The sequence below is a fragment of the Polypterus senegalus genome, chromosome 15 (assembly GCF_016835505.1).
Source record: "Polypterus senegalus isolate Bchr_013 chromosome 15, ASM1683550v1, whole genome shotgun sequence".
NCBI classification, from domain to species: domain Eukaryota; kingdom Metazoa; phylum Chordata; class Cladistia; order Polypteriformes; family Polypteridae; genus Polypterus; species Polypterus senegalus.
This window is the reverse complement of record NC_053168.1, coordinates 108,991,939-109,012,107: the sequence shown is the minus strand read 5'-3', so window position 1 is coordinate 109,012,107 and position 20,169 is coordinate 108,991,939. Positions and strand designations below refer to the sequence as shown.

General features: G+C 35.8%; 1 protein-coding gene across 1 annotated transcript; it reads right to left on the bottom strand.

The window, feature by feature from the left end:
• Nucleotides 1-3,553: 3,553 nt before the first annotated feature.
• On the bottom strand, nt 3,554-16,991 carry znf830 (zinc finger protein 830). The gene is made up of 10 exons (XM_039736720.1): nt 16,807-16,991; nt 16,479-16,578; nt 16,140-16,263; nt 15,471-15,498; nt 10,167-10,381; nt 9,211-9,292; nt 8,624-8,687; nt 7,414-7,494; nt 5,226-5,302; nt 3,554-3,872 (listed from the first exon to the last, which is right to left on the bottom strand). Exons 1-10 carry the CDS (start codon nt 16,938-16,940, stop codon nt 3,674-3,676), a joined length of 1,104 nt encoding a protein of 367 aa, XP_039592654.1. The 5' UTR covers nt 16,941-16,991; the 3' UTR covers nt 3,554-3,673.
• Nucleotides 16,992-20,169: the final 3,178 nt, after the last annotated feature.

The window sequence follows — 20,169 nt, the reverse complement described above, 5'->3', positions numbered from 1 at the left end:
TGTGTTTTTCCGACAGTTCTGCTTTTTGGTATTTTTCATTTTTTGACCTTGATTTCTGACTGTTTTCACTTTGGTTTGCCTTGTCATTTTAAAGCAACTCTGTTTTTCTACAGAGCATAACTGTGGGACTGAGCATTTATTTGAAGAATAAAACCTTTGTTAATATTAATGAAGTTTCTGTGTTTGCCCATTTATCTGGCCAGGGTTTGGGTGCATATCCCCCCTCTAGTGGGCATTATCGGAAGTGTTTTTGTAACTTTTTGGGACTTGCATGTCTTGGGACTCCTATATCATAACAGAATGATCCCCTTTATGGTGTGAAGCACTGGATCTGCATGGTTTCTTGTGAATGCTGATTAGTGATCAAGTATACAGAATGAATGATCAGAATAATATAACAGAACAAATAAAGTGATGCTTAGCTCAGTTTATAGTTATACTGTCCACTCACACAAACAAACACACCCCATCAGACACACCCGCTAGTGACTAAGCATGTGACGTTAGTGCTTTAAAGGACTAACAAATGGCATGAGGTTATGTGAGAATTCAGTCCCCAGTGAAAGTCAGCTTTAGTCTGTGGGTTTCACAAAAATGGAAATATCTTACCTTAAGTGCATACTTGATTGAAAAAAAATGCAAAATGTATAACTTGGGTATTATAAAGACTCTTCTCTTCTGATTGCTCAGTTGTTCCAAACTCCTTCCACGTAAGAATTATGGAGGTTGCTTGAAAACCTTCAGTGCTGCAGGGATTTTTTTGTGGCCTTCCTCAGGTCAGTGCCTTGACACAATCTCATCTCTAAGCTCTGCAGGTAACCTCTTCAACCTTCTGGTGTGTGAGACACGTCAGCTATGGGACCTTCTATAAAGAGGTCAGTGTCTTTCCTAATCATTTGAAATCAATTGAATTGACCACAGGTGGACTCCAAACGTCTCAATGACGATCAGCAGAATAGGATGCACCTGAGCCAGATTTCAAGTGTCATAGCGACGTGCCAGGGGGCTATTTCAGTTTTTTTATTTGGAATACATTTGTGAAAATTGCTAAAATTCCACTTTCAGTTTATCATTCTGGAGTACTGGGCTGTTGCTTGTGGAGGAAAAAAAAATGAACTGAAATGATTTTAGCATAAGGCTTTAGACAGGACATCGGGGGAAAAACTCTTCACTTTATGAAGGGTGCCAAGGGATCTTTTTATGACCACAGATTGTCAGCACCTCAGTTTTACATCTCATGTAAAGGACTGTACCAATTTTTACAGCACAGTGTCCCCATCACTGCAACTGGTGCACTTTGAGAATTCACAAAGACAATCCGTTGAAACATCAGTTGAACTTTAGAGCTGACAGATAATCACTAGAAGCTGTACATTGTACTTAGGGGATGCCATAATGATCAGTCTAATGGTTTCAAATGGGCAGTTGCCAGTAACTCACCAATTGTATTTGTCTTGTTTATTTTAGCTTAAAAGTCTTTAGAAGAGTAGCTTTAAAATTCATTTAAATGTTAGGTCGCCTTGGGCGTTTGGCAGGGTCTTTCATTACATTTTGACTAAAGTGAATGTTTATGCCGTATGTTTGAAGCGTACTCTCTAAATTGTTATTTTTGATGAAAGAATTGCTACTTGTAAATTGCAAAAGCCAAGCAACTGCTTGGAATGACATTTTGTTTTTGTAATCTTTTAAGTAGTAACTCTACCCAAGAAATGAAATGAATATATTCAAGTGCTATTATTTAAGAACAATCAGAATGTATTGCAGGTATCCAATAACTACCATTTTATATTATATGTGATGTATGTCACCACTTTTTTCTAATGACCAATTCCCCTCACACCAACCCTACTAGAGCAATTACTACCAGCGAGGAGTCCACCTCAGACCATCAGTGTAGGATTATCATAACTGATGATCAAGTGACATGACAACTGAGGAAGATACACAGGACCACATGGACTCAGTCCTCAGGTTCTTAAGGCCAACACTTTGGTGCCCCTATCACCTATTCACATTGTCATTGGGGCTGTAAAAAATTACAAGGTTCCTGTTCCAAAGAAGGCAGAGGTCTCTTCACCAAATGACTACAGACCAGTTGCACTCGCCACTCACATCTTGGAAGACTTTTGAGAGTCTGGCTCTGGAGTAGGAGACCTGTTGAGGTAGACCGCAAAGAGCCTCTCTCCAGTCACAATTTACAAAGTGGATGTAGCGGTGGAGCTTTCCTGCCAAGTACTTGGTGGTCCATGTCAATAACTGGTTAGACCGGCCTGGTAACACAGTGGAATTATACAAGAAAGGACAGAGATCACTCTTTTTCTCAGGAGAATGTGTTTCTTTAATGTGGGTTATAGCAGTTGGGGGGCTAGTGTGATTTTCAGTGATACATTGTGCTGGGACAGTAGTGTCGATTCAAGAGAGGCCCACCGAATCAACAAGCTGAATAAAAAGGCAGGCTCAGTTATGGGGCTCACACTAGACCCCTTGGAGATAACAGTGAAGGAGACAATAAAAGCAAAACTGAGTGCCATTATGAGTAACGCTGCAGATCGTCTCTCTGACACACTAATACTGCGGACTTTCAAACAAAAAATTATTCAGCAAAAGTGTGTCAATCAACACTATGGGGGCTCCATCATACCAGCAGTAATATTTCTGCATAAGGCCTCACTGTGACTGAAAGTGCCAAGCCAAAAGTTTTTTTTTCTTTTTTGTCATGATGATTGATTTATTTATTTAGCTTCTGTAAAAAGACCCATTTCAACCCAGGGGTCAAATAAAGTGCTACCCCCTCTTCCGCTATTACCAGTTTTTTTTTTTTTTTATCCTAAATAGAAGGTAGTAAGTCAAAAATATGAAACAACAAGCATTGCTTCTGGCAATACATACAAAGTAATAGAAAATCAGAGCACATTATACACACACATTAATTTTTTTGATTTGATACATTTTAACCCCAGTGTGAAATTGCTTTTTCTCATTTACTGCATATTACATGTAGACCTCAACCAAATTTAAAACTTAATTTGATATCTTATTTACTTCTATTATATTAGAACGCATTAAATTGAATATTTTACTTTTATACTGAGTCTATTTCATTGAACAGTGTTGGAGGAGTGGGGCAACATTTATCCTGTCAACACTGTGCACAAGGCAGAAATCAACTCTGGCCATCGTGTCACCGTCCACATGCAGACATAAACAGGGCAGGTTTAGAAGTGGCATACAGCTTTACTTATAAAGTGTGTGGGATGTGGAAGGAAACAACATGTACAAGGGGAGAATGTGTAGAGTGCTCATCCTTACAGATGCGAGGCAGCAACACAAACCACAGCACCTTCAAGCTACGCTATTGTTGAATGTGTACACTTAGTAAAATATATGCTGTATGTATAAACCAGCAAGAAAAACTATTATGATATTAAAAAAAAAAAAAAAAGAGGGAAATTTTCTTTGAGTCTGAACAAAGCTTTTAGTTGGTAAAGTAACTATTTACAATGTACTAAATAAATATGTAGAAAAGGGCATACATCTGCTATAGTCACCCAAATTTTCCTTTATCCATGACTGTCATTTTTATTGGCATCTGAAGTTACTGAAAACATTTGTTAGGTTGTTGAAAGAATATGAAACATGAAAAGCAAGTCAGGAGGGAAAAAGAACAGTGTCTTCAGAGGCGTGTTGAGAGCTGAAATAATAAACTGCCCTTTGCCCTCCAATCTGAAGACAAAAGATCCTGAAGTTCCTCTTCACCTTCACTGTCAGTTTCATCAGCAGTGTGTGTGGATGTGGATTTCATGTGTTTCTTTAAATTTTCCTTAAATAATTCCTGCTTGTCTCGGAGGACTTCAACACGTCGATAGCACTCACTAGAAACAAGACATAAAACATGGATTAAAAAAATATATCATTGTGCAATGCACTTTCATAAAATCTGTCTGAAACAATGTAGTCATAAGTTACATTAAGGTGAAATATAAGCCTGGGACCAAAAAAGCTAGCAGAAAAAAAAGTCAAGGAGATCATATATAAAAAAGGTGCAATAAAAGAACTGGGAAGACAAATTGGCATCTCAAAAACTGAGTGAAAAAGACTTGTTAGTCAATCTGATGTGTTAAAGCCGTCATATTACAAAAAAAATGGCCAGTGTGAAAGAGCTGCAATGAAAAGCAGCACAGAATTAGCATATTACATGAAGACAAGAATATAAATATATATTTTACAGTTAAGATATATTACCTTTACTATGAAGACTAAAATGTCTTGCATTCAATGTACAGGAGCACAATATAAAGTCACTGAAGTATGTTCAAAAATTAGGCACCTGACATAATTGAGCAATTATTGAATGATATATGTTTAAAAAAATCTCTGGCATATGTAGGCGTGGTAGGACTCATGCCATCTGCCCAACAATGTCACTGCAATTTGTAGCCACTAATGGTTCCTTCCATGTGGCTCTACATGCCCTCAGCTACTTTGTTCACTGCCTAGACATTCAAACGCCAGCTCCACCTTAACAGCTCACTTGGGACACCATCTGCCTCAAATTCCCCAACTCTATGAAACAATCCAAACCATGCATCCAGACTACTGGACATTAACACAGAAGCATCTCCAAGTACTAGCAGGTTAAGTGCTCTCTACCCATGTCCCCTCTTCTACCCTCTGCAATAGCTCCTTTCATGACAGAATGGCGATCAATGATTGTGCTACTTACCGTATGTTTTTTCCCCCCACTTCTACCCTCTTTATAATCTGCATCTTAATTACTACACATACTGCTTTATGTTTTAGTGACATACTGCACACATTATGCATTATTTTCCAATTAATATTATTATTGTGCACATAAAATAGCTACACACTCTTCATCAGCCACAAAATCTGCAACAGAAAAAAAAAAACTATTCTGTGGAAGGAAGTTCCAAAATGGCTAACACAACACTGTAGCAGAGTGATATTTAAGGATGTCTACTTATACTGAGAACTTTGTTCAGAGGATTCATTAGCAGAGGTTTATTGTATTTAAAGGAAAGTGCATTAATATCTGACACTTGAAACTAAGACAGAACTATGACTGTGATCCATAAACAAGAATAAACCAAAGTCTATACACAACCACAAGTATAACAAATATAACTAACTGTAATGTAATAGAAAAATGTACACAGAAAATTCTGTTAAAATAATGAAGGCCACAGTAAGAGAAATTAACTCACATTTGTTCATCAATTTCTCCAATCTGACGGTCCAAACGTCCTTGCTCATCATCTTCTGCTACTATTGCTTCAGACACCTAAATAACCAGAGAGTGTTTACATTTAAAAATTGATGCAACAATAGATAAAAAAGCAACTGTGATCATAAAGGGCCTAACAAATGTGTCAGTTAGTAAGACAAGAAAAGTCCACCAAAGTCCAGTCTTGTCCCACGCAAAGGGAGCAAACAACGGACTCGGCAATCTTGTTTTAATGTTACTTAACCCATGTGTATTGTAGTGATGACTAAGAATAAAATTTATCAAATCTGCCAGTCTTGCTTTTTGTTCACACCATGGTTTACCACTGCAAAATGGCACCTATCAATGGTGGCTTCTATCTTAATGTGTGCACGTACCATGTCTTTAGTAAACTTACTGTGGAGATAATAAAACAAAATTAAGCTAAACTCCTTATGTGTATTTGGTTCAAACAGTATACCATTTTAAAGACTCCATATCGAACACCACAATATTGTATGTATGTATGTAATGTTATAACAATAAAAAATATATGCATACACAAGCCTATATGTGCATGAGTATTGATTACATTAAGTGCTTTAACGTAAATAGCAGCTGCCCTGTTAGAAAAGGCTTTCCATAATTATGTATAACTTTACATTATTACAGATACATTACAGCAAAAATATATTCATATTTTGTGATCAGGGAAGCAGTTTGGCATGAAGATTTTCATTGCACAAGTAAAAGGAAAATCAATTTCTTTAACAAAAGTGGTGTGGTAGTGATCCATATGAGAAAAACACAGTAAAACCTCAATTGTCCGACAGGGCTCAGGACTGAGGCTGTGATGGAGAAAAGATACATAACAGAACAGCTTCAAAATGACGTACAGTAGAATAGATTAGTGAATAGTCAAATTTACAAAACAAAACTTAACAAAATATAACACAGTATTAAAATGAATTTACATACTGCAATTAACAGGCATGACAGTTAGGGTTATGTTTTTAAATGACCTCAAACTGTACTGCACATTCAGATTAAATTAAATTTCTTATATTTATGGGATAGCTTTACTTAGTCTATTTGAGCTTTGAAGCAGCAGTGCTAATTATTCTGCTGCTCTAAACAGAACAAATACATTTCTACCCATTAAGTATAACTACTATGATTTCTGTAAGTGGAAAAACAAGGACAATTAATGTTTGCATTAAAGTGCAATTTCTTTGCAACAGAGGTATTAACTTAAAATGTGCAATTTGCTCATCTTAAGCAAGATGCTAACAAATCAGCCCACACAAAGTTTATCCTTTATCCTGAAGTAATATCTTTAATAGCACTGTGAACTTTTGAAAACACAAGTTCATACTCCTCTTTTATTTTTCCTCTCTACCCTTTCCATCCAGCTCCTTTTCTAAATTTTCCTGTTTCATCTATAGTTACTATCCTCTTTATCAATTCTGTAACCCCATGATAAAAACATCTGGTCTTCATAATGACAGTCTGAACAATTTTTGTCCTCTCCCTCACTTACCATTTCTATCTAAAGTTCTTGAGCATGTTGTGGGCTCCCAAATGACTAGTTACTACAAGTTACTTAAGCCGTAATAAGATGATGGAACTCTTTCATTCTGGCTTCAGATCACAGGAAAGCTGTAAAATTGTTATTTATTAAAAGCAGTTTTAAAAGGTATAAAAAATGCATAAATATGTATGATAAATATGCATTCGTTAAAGTGCACAATATGTACTTAATCTTTATAAATATTAAAACTATACGTTACTACATAAGTATAACACCATATACACAACAACTCAATGATCACACATTGGGTGCACTGTGTAAAGATTACCATTTCATTGAAAAAGTGATTTACTGATATGGTCATTAGAAAAGATTGTTGTACAACACAACAATAGTATTGGCTTTATATGACAAATCTATTTTGCAAACTGTCCAGCAAGAGGCTATATTTAACATAACTTGTATTTTTAAACAAATGCAAATGCCAAAGAACTTAACTCCAAATGTAAGAGTTTACATAACATTTTGGCTTTTATCTTTTTTTTTTTTAATTACACAAATGATCTGCATTATGAAAATAAGTTGTTGCTTGGTCACACGACATATACTGTTAAATAAGCATGAACCTTTTCAGACTGTTTCTGGTTTGGCTACTTACATTAGTAACTTGTCGCATTTCCTTTTGGAACTCGTCCCATTCTTTATCCATTTGGTCCTGTGGTGTGTCAACATTCCGTACCTGGAAGTTAAAACACAAATAAAAGAAAATTCTGATTTTTATAGTGAAAGATAAATGGTGAGTTATGTTCACTAAAATGTTAATTTATTATATTTTTAATCAATCACAATAATTGTCATCTGTTTTAAAGTTTACACATAAATGAGGCAAAATATCTTTCTTCACTTATTAATTATAAATCACTCATTGAATTGGCTTTTCTTATATAAAAACGTCTACACGTGGAAGAGTGTGCGACTGTCCTGCCCAAGAGTGAGAGATGGAGTCGGGGCAAGAGCTCCACCTCTGAGGAAACAGTAAACTCACTTAGCCGCTAATAACACAAGTGAGGCCAGCACGTCTGCAAAACTAAACCTCAGAAGAAAGACAAAGTCTCTCAGCCACTAACATCAGCAAAATGGTATCCCTTTTACTTTTCCTCCCGCTAATGCACAAGCAATGCGAACACATCGTCAAAACAAATGCTCCTAGGACAGAGATGCCCACAGAAGTTCCTTTCAATTACCTGACATCTCTACATTTCAATTTTTTTCTGATAATTTCAATAGTTTCTAGGACGCCGGGCTTTTTATAGCATGGGCTTACACAGCTAGTTAGTTCATCATAATGCTGGAATTGTAGTCAAGCAGAAAGCATTTATTCTTCACTGCAGATTCTGGCAGCAACACAGTTGTCTTACTTTATTTGTCTTTATAATGATCGAGTGTTTAAGTAACACTTTACATAATTGAGGTATATAATGAATTAATTTTTCTAAGCACACAATTTTTTTAATTGAAACAAAAAAAAAAATTGCACCCCATCATTGTTTATTTTTTTCATTTTTGCCAAGTACTATAGATAGTTAAAATAATTAAAGGTCTATTGACTATGATACTTATATACTGTACATAACAGTTGAAGTCATTCAGAAATATGTAATCTTAACTGATAATCTGCCTTTATAATAAAAGAAATCAATGAATAGTTTTAATTGAATACCAAAAAAGTAACAATAACATAAAAGATGCTAGCGCTAAAACTATAGTGAATCTATGTGGCTGCAATGATTATATGATTGGATTAAAAATTAAAAGTGTTTGTAGTTTGAAATTATTTGCCACTAGATCAAGTCATAATAACTCATTACCTTTGCATCTTTAACAGGGTCATCAAAAAATCCTTCAGGTAAAGCTTCAGAAACATTCTCCTTTCTGATAAAGGAAAAATATATATATCAAAACAATGCTATTGCTAGACAGACCACACAAGCAACCTATATTCTTGTATATATTATTTACCTTTATTTAAAGCCTGCAAATTAAAGGCATTTTAGAGTTAACATAATTAGAGTGAGTGAGTGTCAGACAATCTTTGACTTAAGCAGCGAACTAGAATGGATGATGCAAGTAATGAATTCCTTGTACATACAATTTAATAGTGATTTGGCTATCCCAAAATATAAACAAAACTGAATGCAGGTTTCAAAACAGACTAACCAGCTTGGAACAAAGGTAACACACATCTCTCAGATCCATTGATATAAATTAGCTACATTATTTTTTTTATTATTTTTACAGTATTTCATAAGGATACCCTATGCATGAACTAGCTCCTAACCCTTTTGGGGATAAGGAATACCCCATAACGACCATCAAGTTTTATTAGGGTAAGCAGATTAAAAGGAAAAACTCTCAGTTACACATTTGATAACTCCAAAAGTAATTAAAATCTTACTTTTCAGTTGGCTTTTCAGACTCCTCTGCTTTTTGAATGGACCCAGAATGAGACGGAATGGGAATGCTGCTATCAAAAAAATCTACAACACAAAAAGAAAACAAAGTCTTATATTTAAATTAACTACTATTTTAACCATAGGAAAAGCTATTTTTTTTTTAACCATATGATGAAAACATGTAATGGGGGAAAAATAAATAAATAAATAAATAAATAAAGTGTTAATTTAGTAATACAATTGTGGGTGTGTCTGTTAGCATTACATGTAACATGTCATCTGTTATGAAAAATACCATATGGGATTAACTGAATCCAGAGCATCCTCTTTTCTCCCTGAAGATTCAATGAATGGGAGAAACACTACTCACCCCATGTACTGTAGATTCAGAAATAGCATTGTAAATGCACACTTCAAGCACTACTGTCACCATTGGGTACTTTGCATGCTTCAGTATCACTAGAAATACAATTTGTCACTCCTAATGTCACACAATAAATTGCTTTGTACTTCCTGTGATTGAAAATGCTGTTCAAATAGCCCCCTACCAGCCAGTCAACTCTTGTAAGCAGCTGCTGCTCACACTAAGACAAAAACTTTGGCATGATGATGTTTGCAGTTGCTACATATTAATGATGAGTTAACTCTGTGCATGCAACTAGCAGTGCTTGGGGATGGTGGTAAAGAGATTGATGATGTAATTAGGTAATGGATGAGAAAATATGACCAAATATCAACCCATTAAAAGAAAGTGGTGGTTTCAGTCACTAATGGCAAATAAACTTATAATTATTGTCACAGATTTGTAATTATTGTCAGACTGACAACTATTTCGGATGTAGTTTAGAACTCTTCCTAAATATTAATAAAAAAATCTTTCATAGCAATTATGACTTTTGAAACATTACTTTACAGGTTCCCTTCCATAGGAAAGATTTCACTTGAAAAGTAAAACTACCTGAAGGAAGTTTGTCCGCTACTACTGGAGGATTCTCTGTACTTTTCTTCAGAATACCATTCCCAGATACTGGCTTGGAATTCTCATTTCCATCATCGTCGCCGTCATCATCATCATCATAATCGTTAGCTAGCAATCGTAGGCCAGGTGTTTGTGAAACTGAAGAACTACACACTCCTTTAGAATTTTTACTATCAAAAAAGTCAGCTGGAAGACTAAAATAAAACATGAAATAGGCATTTAAGAAAACCATTCTAAACAGAAAAAAAAACATGAAAAAGGTATTAAAAGTCATACAAACCTCTCATTATAAATAGAATTAACAGAATTCTGGTACTTGAAATGCCTAAATGAACTTATTACTGCTATAAAGAGTACCATGGCTTTCATATTATTATTTTAAAATGCATGCAACTGATTTAAAAGGGTTAAACAATCTTAAATTATTGGGTAAGCGCCTTGAGTTATAGCTCTTCCCAGTAGGAAGGAAGGAAAAATGAACTATTATAATTGGTGCAGGCTGACTAATTACTTAAAAGTGTAAAACTGGCCATAGGGCAATTTTACTTTTTTTATATTTGGTAAGGTTTTTTAAAAACTTATAGTTATGACATTTCTGACATTAGGGCTTAAAGAACACTTTAAAAAAATTAAGTCGATGAAAACACAAATAAACAAAAAAAAAAACAAAACAAAAAAAGAGATTACCTTTACTCACCTTCAGGGCGTCAACAACTATTAGTTTTCTTGTAAAAAATGCAAGCATGCATACTATTTGCTCAACAAAGGCACAGTCTACTATCCATTTTGATAAGTCACTCAAAATATTGCCCCATCCGAGACAAATTATGAACAGAGTTTTTCTTATGGTTTAGTTATAAACATAAAATATTCAAAAATAATGGAACTGCACTGGTCAACAAAAATATAAAACTAATAAGGTGTTAAACAAATAGATGCCATGTTAACCTATCTGCCAGCCTCCCAACCACAAGAGGCTCTCTATTTTACGAAGTTAACGAACCTAGTCAGTTTGGTCACACCCTACATATCTTTTAATAAAATAAAACCTACAATGTACTCATACAAGAGTGCTGTAAGCAGCCAGACATATTAAAAACCAATTACAAAATGTTTAAGAATTTACTAGCATACAAATTAAAAAACTTAGTCTACAATTTTACTGCTTAAAATGTGAACATTCGTCAAAATTACATCACAAGCATGCAGATCACCACATCACGGGAATACTACACTTCTTCTGGTACAGCAGATGTTTGTGCTCCAATGTCAACAAAAGGACACTAGCTGAATACCAATGCCAATGATGACAAGATAGCTAGGAAAAACAACTTTGTTCTTGAATAAGAACACTGTTGCCAAGTTTGCAAAAAACAAAGTACATAATGTGACTTTTAAAATAATTTCCTATGGACGAATGAAGCCAAAATGTATACTTTCAGTCACAATAAAAATATGAATTGTGGTGAAAACATAACTCTACTTTCTACAAAAACAACCTTAACTCCACTGTTAAGTACCGTAGTAGAATTGCCATAATTTTGGACTGTCATACACATAAATGGCTTGCTATTATTTAGTCATACCAAAACATTCCTGGAAAAACAAATAAAATTAACCATCCACATGAAATATGCATACAATGATAAAATGCTAAAAATTCTAACACATCTACCAAAAAATGTAAAACAAAGAAGAAAAAAAAAAAAAAGAGTTTAGGGGACTGCCCAAGGAAAATCCAGATGTTCAACTGGAGAACAGCACTGCTGCAAGACCCGATTTAAGTAGTTTGTGTAAGAAAGCCAAACAGGTATAGACCAGATGAAACACTTTTATAAAGAACTAGCTACACTTACCTGTCAAAAACAGATCATATTTGGCATTGTTTGCCCTACATGCACCATCAGCATTCCTCACTATGTCTTAACCTCTCTTGCCCTGAACTTCCTCTCTCAATCATGTTCCCATAAAGTCTACTTCTCAGACTCTGTCATTTCGCCTCCTGTCTGCATTTTGACTACTACCAATGGTAGACACGATTTGTATTCTCATAAATACTTCATATCTTTGAAGGCAACTCTGGTTGCACCCATGGAAAATAAAATTAGTATATTCATGTATTAACATAAATAAATATAGAAAAATACATAAGCATTAACCTTAGTGCAAATATTAATATAAGTCAGGCCTGCTAAACAAATGGTTAAATAAAGGCACATGGCATATTTCTTTTTAAATGAAAGCTTAGCTCTAGCTACCAATATAACCTAGCGATAGGACCCAGGAAGGAAGGATGATGAGATAAAGAAAGCTCAAGGATGGGAAGAAGGGAAAACACCTGCTGGCTTTCGGCCGACCTAAAAATAAGTGTGGCAGAAAAATAAAGATAAATGACAGAAAATAAATACTAGGCCGACCCGCCTTTTAAGGCAACCGACTTTTAAGTTGACCACTTCTTAAGGCAATTCAATATGTAGATCAATTTGATATTTTATACAAACTCATTAATTTGGTTATATTGCATTTGAGCAGGATTACTTTAATACTCGTAGTTTGTTATTTTTGTGATGAAATTTAAACTTTTTTTCTATATTGAGGTCGCCCTTTTGAACCCCCCTGATATTTACTACGCGGTGAGGTATTTGTACTCCATCAACATTAATTATTTCCAGAGACATAATTTTGTCTATTTTTCCAGCGCATCACGCACAAAAGCAAGGGAACGCCGGGAGCACCAGAACTCTGCTCACATCATGTCGCTTTGTACCGCAAGCTGCAAGTAGTAAGTCTGTGATAAGGGGAATACCGCTACGCTTTCCACTCACGGGACGGAAGGACAATCCCGACCGCTTTTATATAGTAGAAAGAAGAAGAAGATATTGCACAGTCTGGAGTAGAAAATCATCTTTTACCTGGAAAAACGAAACTACAAATCCCATCGTGCATTGCAAAATGGACGGGGCGTGTGTGAAACTCTGCGCCTGCGTAGCACTCACGGGACGGAAGGACACCCAACTGCTTTTATATAGAAGAATTGGTGGTTCTAATAAAAGTTAATTAGACTAGCTACAGAAAATGAGTCGGGGGTGGGGGGAAATGAGCTTCAAGCAAGGTCAGAATGATAAGAAATGATTATATAAGCTGTGATTTTTTAACTGTTCGGGGCTCAGCTCGATTTGGCCTAAATTGGGTTGAGTCTGTGTTATTGTTTTATTGCAATAAAGCTAATTACTCTGTTTGCCTATCCTCTGACTCCTAGAGCCTTCATTTCAGGTGAAGACCTTTGGGTGCATCTTCTGCTCCGACGATTTCGCTTCATCACACCTCTATGAACATGTTGCAACTCAACATTGCTTGTCAATTTATTTGCTTAGCTATAATTGAGATGCTATAATTGTACTTTTTTTTTTTTTTTAAACAAAAATAGAACAGGAACTGAACTTCACACCCTTAAATGTATTGTGCCACCATCGCCAAGCTGACCAATCAGATTGTGCAGAGGGACCAAACACACACAAGCACAACACAATGCTACTATGGCAGATAAATGCATCTTAATGCAATTTGAGGAAATGAGTAATAGCTACAGTAAAGACTTGGTTGCTGTCATAACTTTTAAAGGACATGCCTGAAATAAAATGTTCACTTGCATTTGCATACTACCTAATACTTACTGACCTTTTTACCTAGTGAATATACCAATAATTTGTTATTTTCCTCAAGAAAAAAGCCTCCTTAATTTAAATAAAGCTGAACTTTAAGAAAGTTACAATTATCTCTCTCCTGCTGAATACCATTAATGAACAGCAGCGAGCCCACCCTGATGGTGCTCATATAATTGCAGGAGACTTTAACAAGGCCAACTTGAAGACTGTACTCCCGAAATTTTATCAACATGTTAAGTGTTCTACTAGAGGGGAGAACACTCTGGACCACGTTTACTCCAACATCATGCACGCTTACAGAGCTACTTAATGTATAAAACCTACACTTGGCGTAAAGCCACTCACTTTTCCACGGTACCTCATACCCTGTCGTATGCAAGTTCTCCGCTCGGTTTTGCAGACTGGTGGCACCCAGCGGTCAAAGCAGTGCTACTGTTCCTGTGTGGTTACCCTTTATTTCTTAGAACCACATTTCTGACGCAGCTTTATAAATACACTGAAACTAACCGCATATTGTTTATTAGTGTAATGCATCTGATTGTAGATTACCTGTAACAATACAATGGCCCAGGGAATAGCCATAGTATTCCAAATACCATAACTGCTTTAGCAGTTGCCTTCAGGGAGGTGCTACAGGTGCATCACAACAAGGACAAACAGACTCAAGAACAGTTTTTCCCCAAAAGCCATAACCATTCTAAACTCACACATGCACCGACTACACAGTTTAACCCCCCAACCCCTGAACTTCCTTCTATCCATCAACTGTGCAATATCCAATATCTAAATGGTACTGATAATAACTGTGCAATATCTGTATATTGTACAATATCATTACTCTCAGGGTCCAACATCCACTACTCACTGCACATGATTATCATTATTATTGTGCAATATTTAAATTATGTGCAATAACCCAACAGTGCAATAGTTATTATTCTTTCCATATGTATATAGCATCACAGAACTTTTTTGCAACTTTTTGCACCATTTTTTTATTTACTTGTTGTGTTCTACATATATGTCTGCACTGAAGGAGCTGCTTTTAATCTTATTGTACATGTGTATAGCGACAATAAAAGGCATTCTATTCTATTTAGATTCTTCTGCAGATTCTCTTATATCATTATTAGTTTTCTCGAAGCACATAACATTACTATATATTTTTACACAAATTGAGTAAAAACTTAAAATAAAAATACTAATAGAAAGAGTATTATTTATTCTTATTTTAGTATTAATAGAATATTTAATACCTTCATGTGCTACTCACAGAATGCACTTTGGAGATGGAAAATCCATTTAACGAAAGAATACTTAAACACACCATGTTATTTTTAGAACTAGAAAGGTGCATAATAATAAAATTAACTTTACTTATATAGCATCTCATCATACATTTACATAAAACTCAAGGTGCTTTCCACAAATTATTCAACATAAACATTTACTTAGATTATTATAATTAATACTATGATAATTTTTAATAAATGTAAGTACACTAAAACAAAAAATAAAACAGGTACTGTTAAGCAAAATTTAACCAACAAAGTGCAAAACAAAAACTTCACTCTTATCAGAAAATGGTTTTCTAATTAAAATATTTATACATACTTACTCTGATTCTGTAGAATGGGTTGTTTCTTCTAAAGCATAAAAGAAAAAAATAACAATTACATTTTCTACATCTATCCTCCACATCTTTGGGATCTTATCATGTAGGAAAAAGTAAAATAGGTTTATTAAGTTACTAATCTACTTTAAAATTATATATTAGCTATGAGGACCTAGTTTATAAAATGTGAAGTATATATAATGCAGTGTTAGAACATGTAATTTAATTTGACATATAAAACCATGTCTCATTTTAGCAAACCAAATTTTGGATTTTAACATGCAAATTATTAAGTGGACAAAAATATGGTACAGTTCAGGTAAGTGATAATGCAATGAAATATTGCACAGCATATCAGAGACTAAATTCAATAGGCACTTGATAACAAAATTGATTTTAAGAAAGATAGATTAATAGATTTATTCATCCTGAAAGAAAGTGCAGATGGAGACCGAAGGAAATCGTCACAAGGTGTAATGTGTAAAATCCAAAGTCTCGGGCTCTTGTTTCTGTGACACGATCATGACTTGACCTTAAAGAAACCGCATCCCCGAATAACAAGCATTACAGAATTACAATTTGTACTGGTGATTTGTTAGTCATTCCGTATTTTTTTTTTTTTTAACTAAAAGCTTAACGAGTAATTTTAGAAAAATATGTCATATGCATTACGTTTTACTTTCTTCACGTCTGGATCGGTTACACTTGGTGCTTTCCTCTTCAGATCTAAGGCTGCTGGTGTATTGCTAACAGGGGCAGGAGAGGTTTGTTCCGAGCTTCTCAGTTCGTCGACTTTCTATAAAAAGAACGCAATTAATATATTACTCTACACAATAAAATAAGGATGCAATAAAAGCACGTTTAAAGAAGTTGCAATTTAAGTTAGCCATATACTGTATCGCAAAGGACTCTATTACAGCCAAGTACAGGAGATGCTGGACCTTACATCTGTACTGAGCTTTAGAGCAAGAACATTAAAAATTTGCAAACACAACAAATGGACAAGCTTACCTGTTTATGCGGTTTACCAAGAATATGTGCTTGCCATAGTATGTCACTTTTAATGGGAGTATTGCACAGTACACAGGTTAAGTGGCCGAGACTATTGTACGTGCAAATTATTTCATTAAGGAAAACCAAGAACTAAGTGTATTTTTAGGACAGTCCTCGCTTCGAACAAATAAAAAAATAGCATTTCAAAGATCGACAAAATTACTTATTTGTTTCTAAAATATTAATACATAAAATAAACTATCGAAAAGTCTCTATAACCCTGCACTCAGTTAGTCATATTCTGTAACCACATACAGTCCCCCCAACAACGAACGTTAAAGGATATTTTGCAAAAGGAGATTCGACTCGTTTCCTATTTTGAGATGTCTCTCGCTGTTTCTGTCGCATAAGCCGCCTCAACTCCTCCTGGCTGACCGCCTTCTTTCCTTTACCCAACTTGGCCGTCGCCATTTTACTCATAACAAAATAAACATAGCGGCAAGTACCGCCGCGGTCACTCTTCACTTCCGGGGCAATAGACGTAATGGACGTCAACTGTGACGTAAACGCGCCCTACAAGAGGATTCAGTGTGTTTGCAAGTTTTCACCCGTTCGCGTCACTCTTTAAACATGAACTGTGAAAAAGTAATTGAAAACGTAAATGAAGGATTATCTGATAGTAAAATAAAATGTGACAAGACAGGAGCTACTTCGTTATATTTGCATGCAGGCAATGTGTGTTGACCATCTGCCAATCATGTAATTTCTACCAATCACAGGCATGATTTGGTCGTCAATCATTGATAAACACGTCGATATGGAGACGCGCGCATAGTGACCGCTGTTCTGTTAGCGGCGATACGGCTTTGTGACCGCTTTGATAGTGCGGGTCCACATCCGCTTTTACAGCCTAGGTGCTGGTCATAAATTAGAATATCATGAGAAAGTTGATTCATTTCAGCAATTCCATTCAAAAAGTGAAACTTGTATATTAGATTCATTCATTACACAATTACACACAGACTGATGTATTTCTAATGTTTATTTCTTTTAATTTTGATGATTATGACTGACAACTAATGAAAGTCCTAAATTCAGTATCTCGGAAAATTAGAATATCAATTAAGACCAATGCAAAAAAAGGATTTTTAGAAATGTTGACCAACTGAAAGGTATGAACATGAAAAGTATGTGCATGTACACCACTCAGTATTTAGTTGGGGCTCCTTTGGCCTGGATTACTGCAGCAATGCGGGGTGGCATGGAGTCGATCAGTCTGTGGCACTGCTCAGGTGTTATGAGAGCCCATGTTGCTCTGATAGTGGCCTTCAGCTCTTCTGAATTGTTGGGTCTGGCATATTGCATATTCCTCTTCAAAATACCCCATAGATGTTCTATGGGGTTAAGGTCAAGTGAGTTTGCTGGCCAATCAAGAACAGGGATACCATGGTGCTTAAACCAGGTACTGGTAGCTTTGGCACTGTGTGCAGGTGCCAGGTCCTGTTGGAAAATGAAATCTGCATCTCTATAACGTTCGTCAGCAGCAGGAAGCATGAAGTGCTCTAAAACTTCCTGGTAGACGACTGCAAAACACAATGGACCAACACCAGCAGATGACATGGCACCCCAAACCATCACTGACTGTGGAAACTTTACACTGGACCTCAAGCATCATGGATTCTGTGCCTCTCCTCTCTTCCTCCAGACTCTGGAACCTTAATTTCCAAAGGAAATGCAAAATGTACTTTCATCAGAGAACATAACTTTGGACCACTCAGCAGCAGTCCAGTCCTTTTTGTCTTTAGCCCAGGCGAGACGCTTCTGACGCCGTCTCTTATTCAAGAGTGTCTTGACACAAGGAATGCGACAGCTGAAACCCATGTCTTGCATACGTCTGTGCGTGGTGGTTCTTGAAGCACTGACTCCAGCTGCAGTCCACTCTTTGTGAATCTTCCCCACAGCTTTGAATGGGTTTTGTTTCACAATCCTCTCCAGGGTGCAGTTATCCCTATTGCTTGTAACACTTTTTCTACCACATCTTGTCCTTCCCTTCGCCTCTCTATTAATGTGCTTGGACACAGAGCTCTGTGAACAGCCAGCCTCTTTAGCAATGACCTTTTGTGTCTTGCCCTCCTTGTGCAAGGTGTCAATGGTCGTCTTTTGGACAACTGTCAAGTCAGCAGTCTTCCCCATGATTGTGTAGCCTACAGAACTAGACTGAGAGACCATTTAAAGGCTTTTGCAGGTGTTTTGAGTTAATTAGCTGATTAGAGTGTGGCACCAGGTGTCTTCAATATTGAACTTTTTTACAATATTCTAATTTTCCGAGATACTGAATTTGGGTCTTTCATTAGTTGTCAGTTATAATCATCAAAATTAAAAGAAATAAACATATGAAATACATCAGTCTGTGTGTAATTAATGAATCTAATATACAAGTTTCACTTTTTGAATGGAATTACCGAAATAAATCAACTTTGTCATGATATTCTAATTTTATGACCAGCACCTGTAAACTAAATAGGCACGGAGACAGACTGTTGTTATTACTTGTAACTTTATTATTTTAAACTGATTTTTCACAAAGTTTGTTTACATTTTTGGACAAATAAATAAATGTATAGACATCTTCTAATTTACGTAGTGCATTATTTGTAAAACTTATGTTATAGATTGCTGCAAGATGCAGCGATGGTGTGAGCCACACAATATAAATAATCAATAATCTAATATGTTCAGTTTTCTTGAAAAAACACATATATAATAATTTGACACCTTTTCAGCACACAGAGATCTAATAGTACACATACTACTATTGTGAATAATAAATAAAATTCATAATCCCAATGTGGAAAAAAACCTTAAGTCAACCATGCTAACGGGCCATCGGAAGTACACCCGAGTACAGGATAAAAGAAACCCGCTGGCACCGCATCAAGAGCCAGAGTCGTAAGGAAAGTGTCAAATCTTGCTGGAGGAGGAGTAGAGAAAGACAGAGAGTTTGAAGAAGACAAAGAAAGAAGAAAAGACAAAATGTTCCACTTCTAAATAATGTTTATTACTATCCCTGTGTACCGTGCTTGCGGGTGGGAAATGCTTGGGAGAATAGTTTCCCAGAAATAAAAGCCAGTGTGTGTTTCAAAACTTGTGTCTGCTTCTTTCTGTGGCTTTTTTTCTAGTGCAACCCCTGCAGGCCAACCACAAATGTTAGCTGGTAGGTAACCACCCATACAATCAGATTGTGATTCAGACTACAAATGTCATGAATATAATTACTCCGATCTACATGCTGTCAAATAAACGAACCACAGGCCGTGGCGCAATGTAAAGAAACTTCGCCGCTGACGTCCGAGGTTCGATCCCCGAGAGGAAGTGCAGTGAGTGTGTATGCCTGATGAGCCCAGAATTAGGGAGAAACACGTGCCGCGTACTCTTTGCATTATTTGACAGTAAAACTATGCAATATACTGTATATATAAACTGCTCAAAATGAAAGGAACATTTTGAAAACAGATCAGATCACAATGGGAAAAAAATCATGCTGGATTTCTATACTGATATGGACTGGGTAATGTGTTAGGAATGGAAGGATACCACATCATTTGATGTAAATAAAATTATCAACCTACAGAGGGCTGAATTCAAAGAGACCCCAAAAATCAAAGTGAAAAAATGATGCAGCGGGCTATTTTGATAAAATTTCATTGCA

What these genes read in the sequence shown, in the direction of transcription:
- znf830 (XM_039736720.1), bottom strand. Translation starts at nt 16,940, where the DNA reads ATGAGTAAAATGGCGACGGCCAAGTTGGGTAAAGGAAAGAAGGCGGTC. An exon ending in AGACGTGAAGAAAGTAAAAC is followed by an intron (nt 15,499 to 16,139) that starts GTAATGCATATG and finishes TTTATGCTTTAG; the next exon opens with AAGAAACAACCCATTCTACA. An exon ending in ACCCATTCTACAGAATCAGA is followed by an intron (nt 10,382 to 15,470) that starts GTAAGTATGTAT and finishes GTTTTATTTTAG; the next exon opens with TCTTCCAGCTGACTTTTTTG.